The 4453-nt window shown below is 51.8% G+C and overlaps 1 protein-coding gene across 1 annotated transcript in view; it reads left to right on the top strand.

Moving 5' to 3' along the window:
• The window catches only part of SYNM (synemin, intermediate filament protein), a 14053-nt gene continuing 9600 nt past the window's right edge, over nt 1-4453 (top strand). Inside the window, exons 1-2 of the mRNA XM_005871110.2 lie at nt 1-57; nt 2679-2803. Coding sequence (XP_005871172.1) covers nt 1-57; nt 2679-2803 — 182 coding nt within the window. The remainder of the gene's footprint in view (nt 58-2678; nt 2804-4453) is intronic.

Genomic DNA, 4453 nt, shown 5'->3' with positions numbered 1-4453 from the left:
ATGGGGGAGCGGCGGATCTCCTTGGACCCACGCGCCTTCACGGGGCGTCACCCGTGGGTGGGGTCGGCCCCGAGGGTGCCTGAACCGCCTGGGGCCAGGACACTGAAGGGGGGCCCCTTGCTCTGCCTCAGGACCTCAGGGTCCCAACATCTCTCCAGCCCCGGAAAATGGACCCCTGGTCCATGGACTCAGTGGGCGAGTGCCAAATGCCAGGTTCTGGTGGCTAGCTCTGTCCCTGTCATCTTAAAAAAAATTTTTTTAATTGATTTCAGAGAGGAAGGGAGAGGGAGAGAGAGATAGAAACATCCATGATGAGAGAGAATCATGGATCAGCCTCCTGATGAACACCCCCTACTGGGGTTTGAGCCCACAGCCTGGGCATGTGCCCTTGACTGGAATCGAACTTGGGACCCTTCAGTCCGCAGGCCGATGCTCTATCCACTGAGCCAAACCGGCCAGGGCCAGAGATGTGTGTGTGTGTTTTCACAGTCGGAGCTGAAGCCAGGTCTCTGGGGAGTGTAAAAGCCGTGGAAACGGGGCCCGGTGGCAGGCTGTTATAACAAGTGCAGAGTAAGGTAAACAGTTGCTATTCCAGAGAAGTACAGGCTCAAACCTCGGATACTGCCCGGGTGACACCTGGTGTGATTTATTGTCTGTACACCCTGCCCAGCCTCGGACAGAATTGGAAATATTCCCAAATCCTCCTATCAGTAGTTCCCAGGAGGACGGCTTAAAATAACACGCCCATAAACTCAGAAGTATTTTTTTAAGGGAACAGTTTGTAGCTCTGAGTTAAAAGATTTGCGATCGGGTGATACTGCGGTGCAAGAGTGAGTGGGTTTGGAAGATGCTGCCTGGAGGCGTGTTGTGTGGGCTGAGTCCTCACCATTCCTTTGCTGTCGCGGCTCACTCGGCTCATCTCGGACCTCGAAGCTCTAGGGGTGGAAAGAACCCCTATCCCCCTAATTAAATTTTTTTTAATTGATTGAAGAGAGAGGGAGATAGATAGAAATAACATTGCTGAGAAACATCATGGATCGGCTGCCTCCTGCATGCCCCCTAATGGGGATCGAGGCCCCAACCTGGGCATATGCCCTGACCGGGAATCGAACTGGTTCGTAGGCCCACAGGTTCACGCTCAACCACTGAGCCATGCCAGCCAGGCCCAAGTCTGAAGCTTTAGTCCATCAGTGGGATGGGTTACAATTTCTCTGGAGAATGTTGAGAGACAATGAGTCTTTTTTTAAAAAAAAAAAATATTTTTATTGATTTCAGAGAGGAAGGGAGAGGGAGAGAGATAAAAACATCATCAATGATGAGAGAGCATCATGGATCAGCTGCCACGCCTCACAATGGGATCAAGCCCGCAACCCGGGCATGTGCCCTTGACTGGAATCGAACCTGGGACCCTTCAGTCCGAAGGCTGACGCTCTATCCACTGAGTCAAACCGGCTCGGGCGCCAATGAGTCTTATGTCCCTGCTTCCAAAAGTCAAACTTCCCTTTGGCAGTTTCTGGAAAAGTTGACTCGCATAGAAATGTGGTTGGGACAATACTTCCTTTCATTCCAACGCAGTTTGATTTTCCTCTTTGTGTTTTGGGGGGCGAAGGGGGGGTGCAGAACCCTTCCGTGCCTTCTGGGAAGAGAGATTCTTTGCCCATACACCCCTTTGGCATGGCTAGGAGACCTTAACCAGCTTAGGAGGTTTGTGGTTGGAGAATTGAGTGCATCTGTTTTTATTTTTTCTAAGCAGCTTGACAATACATGAACGTCTTTGAAAAGAATAAACTACAACAGAGTCTCCGATTGGACTATTTAGGTTGAATTTTGTAGAGTAGAAGGAAGTAAAGTGTTTATGTTCTATACGCTAACCTTGTAGCTGAGTCTATAGTCATCAGTGGGGTGTGTGCGGCTGGCATGTGGCTGGCATTGTTCTAGAGGCGGGGACACACAAGCACATGGAGAGAGATGGACAGATGTGATTGACAAGCAGAAGGGCTGTAAGAGTCATGTGAGCACGTGCCCTGTTACTGATGTCCTACAAGTACGTACAGTCAAAAAAGATTTAGCCCGGCCAGCATGGCTCGGTGGTTGAGCATCAACCTATGAAACAGGAGGTCACAGTTCGATTCCGAGTCAGGGCACATGTCGGGGTTGTGGGCTTGATCCCCAGTTGGGGGCGTGCAGGAGGCAGCCGATCTATGATTCTCTCTCATCATTGATGTTTCTATCTCTATCTCCCTTCCTCTCTGAAACCAATAAAAATATTTTAAAATTTTTAAAAATTCATTCATTTTATAGAAGGGACACATACCTCAGTTGCAGGCTCAATCCCCAGCCGGGTTGGAGACAATCAATTGGTGTGTCTCTTTAACATCAATGTTTCTCTCTCTCTCCCCCTCCTCCCTTCCATTCTCTCCAAAAAAAACAACAAACAAACAAAAAAAAACAATGGAAAAATACCCTCAGGTGAGGATTAAAAAAAAAACACAAAACTTGCATATGTAATAAAATAAAAAAAACTACGTGGAACAAATGCACCACTTAAAACCATCCTTGCGATGACTGCCCCTTTAACCTGGACGGTTTTCATCTCTCTGTGTCCTGGACTATTGGTCCCGCCAATTGGACCCAGCACAGCTCCGGGCCTTGATCTAAACACCCTCTGATCTTTCTAGAGTGCGATTGACCGCCTGGAGGATGAGAAGGCTGCCCTCACCTTGGCCATGGCCGACCACCTGCGGGACTATCAGGAGCTGGTGCAGGTGAAGACCAGCCTCAGCCTGGAGGTGGCAACCTATAGGTAAGGATGGGCTCCAGGCAGCTCCAGGCTGTGGTCCTGGTAATGGAGGAGAGGCTGTTGTCTTGGCAACGGTGGAGGGGCTGTTTTCCTGGCAACTGAGGAGGGGCCGATGTCCTGGAAAGGGAGGAGAGGCCGTTGTCCTGGCAACTGAGGAGGGGCCGTTGTCCTGGCAACGTAGGAGGGGTTGTTTCCCAGCCATCCCCATGGCATTCCAGGCCCAGCTCTCAGGCTCTCCTGAGTCATGCGTCCATCTCTGGCCAGGGGACAAAGGGCCTCATGAGTCACATGGACGGAGGCTGGGGGGGGAGGTGCCCCAAACCTGGCACCACTCTAGAGCCGATGCCGGGCCGGCCCGGAAACCCACCTCTGAGCCGGTGTTAGGTAACACCGGATGCCAGGCCGGTCTCTTCCCGGCAGGGATCTTCCTGTTTCCTCTCTGGGTTGCAATCAGGAGACTCTGATTTTATGCTTTGTCTCTGGGATTGTTTTTCTTTTTTACATATATTTTTATTGATTTCAGAGAGGAAGGGAGAGGGGGAGAGAGAGATAGGAACATCCACGATGAGAGAGAATCATGGATCGGCTGCCTCCTGCACGCCTCCTACTGGGGATGGAGCCCGCAAGCCGGGCATGTGCCCTGACCGGGAATGGAACCGTGACCTCCTGGTTCCTAGGTCGACGCTCAACCACTGAGCCACGCCGGCCGGGCTTGTCCTGACTCCTTAATGAGGCCGGAGACGTGGTTTTCTCACACGCGTCCACTTATTTTCCTGCTGAGGAGGCTGCCGACCTGGGGAGCCACATGAAACGGTCACAAATAGGCGGTGAGTCAGGAGGTTGGCATCTCACAGTTACCAAGGCCTGGGGGCTGGTTTTCTCGCCTCAAAATAACCAGAGAAGCTCTACCCACTTCTTAAAGCCATACGAGTCTCTTCCTTAAAAACAGTCCTTTGAGCCCAGCTGGCGTGGCTCCGTGGTTGAGGGTCGACCTATGAACCAGGAGGTCACGGGTTCCATTCCTGGTCAGGGCACATGCCCGGGTTGCGGGCTCCATCCCCAGGAGGGGGCGTGCAGGAGGCAGCCGGTCCATGATTCTCATCATTGATGTTTCTCTCTCTCCCTCTCCCTCTCCCTTCCTCTCTCTGGAATCAACAAAAATATATATTTTTAAAAATGGTCCTTGGAGAGGTTTTGAGGAAATCGTGCGTTTCTGGCCTCTATGCTAGTGGGTTTGTGGATGCCTCTGCCATTCGTCTGGTGGAGGGCAGGGCTCGGTGTGTGTGTTGTGAAGGGTGTGTGTTAATTAAGGCACCGATTACATGGCCAGTGCCTGCCTGTCCGTGCCTGGGAAGGCCCCGGATGGGTGCCCAGGTGCAGAAGGTGACACCTGCCCGTGCCAGCCATCGAGAGGGGGACGCAGGTGTGGGTCTGAGCCCTTCCCCAGGAGGGGAACCCTGTAGGGGCGTTTTGGGAAAAGCTCCAGAAGATGGTGGATAGGCTTTCGTCAGCGTGGTCTGGAGGGGCTGTCTGCAGGATTTGTGTTCTTTCTTTTTTTAAAATATCTTTATTGATTTTAGAGAGGAAGGGAGAGAGAGAGAGAGAGAGAGAGAGAGAAACATCCATGATGAGAGAGAATCAGGGATCGGCTGC

This window comes from Myotis brandtii, unplaced genomic scaffold (genome assembly GCF_000412655.1).
Source record: "Myotis brandtii unplaced genomic scaffold, ASM41265v1 scaffold329, whole genome shotgun sequence".
Taxonomy (NCBI): Eukaryota; Metazoa; Chordata; class Mammalia; order Chiroptera; family Vespertilionidae; genus Myotis; species Myotis brandtii.
The sequence above is the reverse complement of the archived record's forward strand: the minus strand, read 5'-3'. Positions and strand labels throughout refer to the sequence as shown.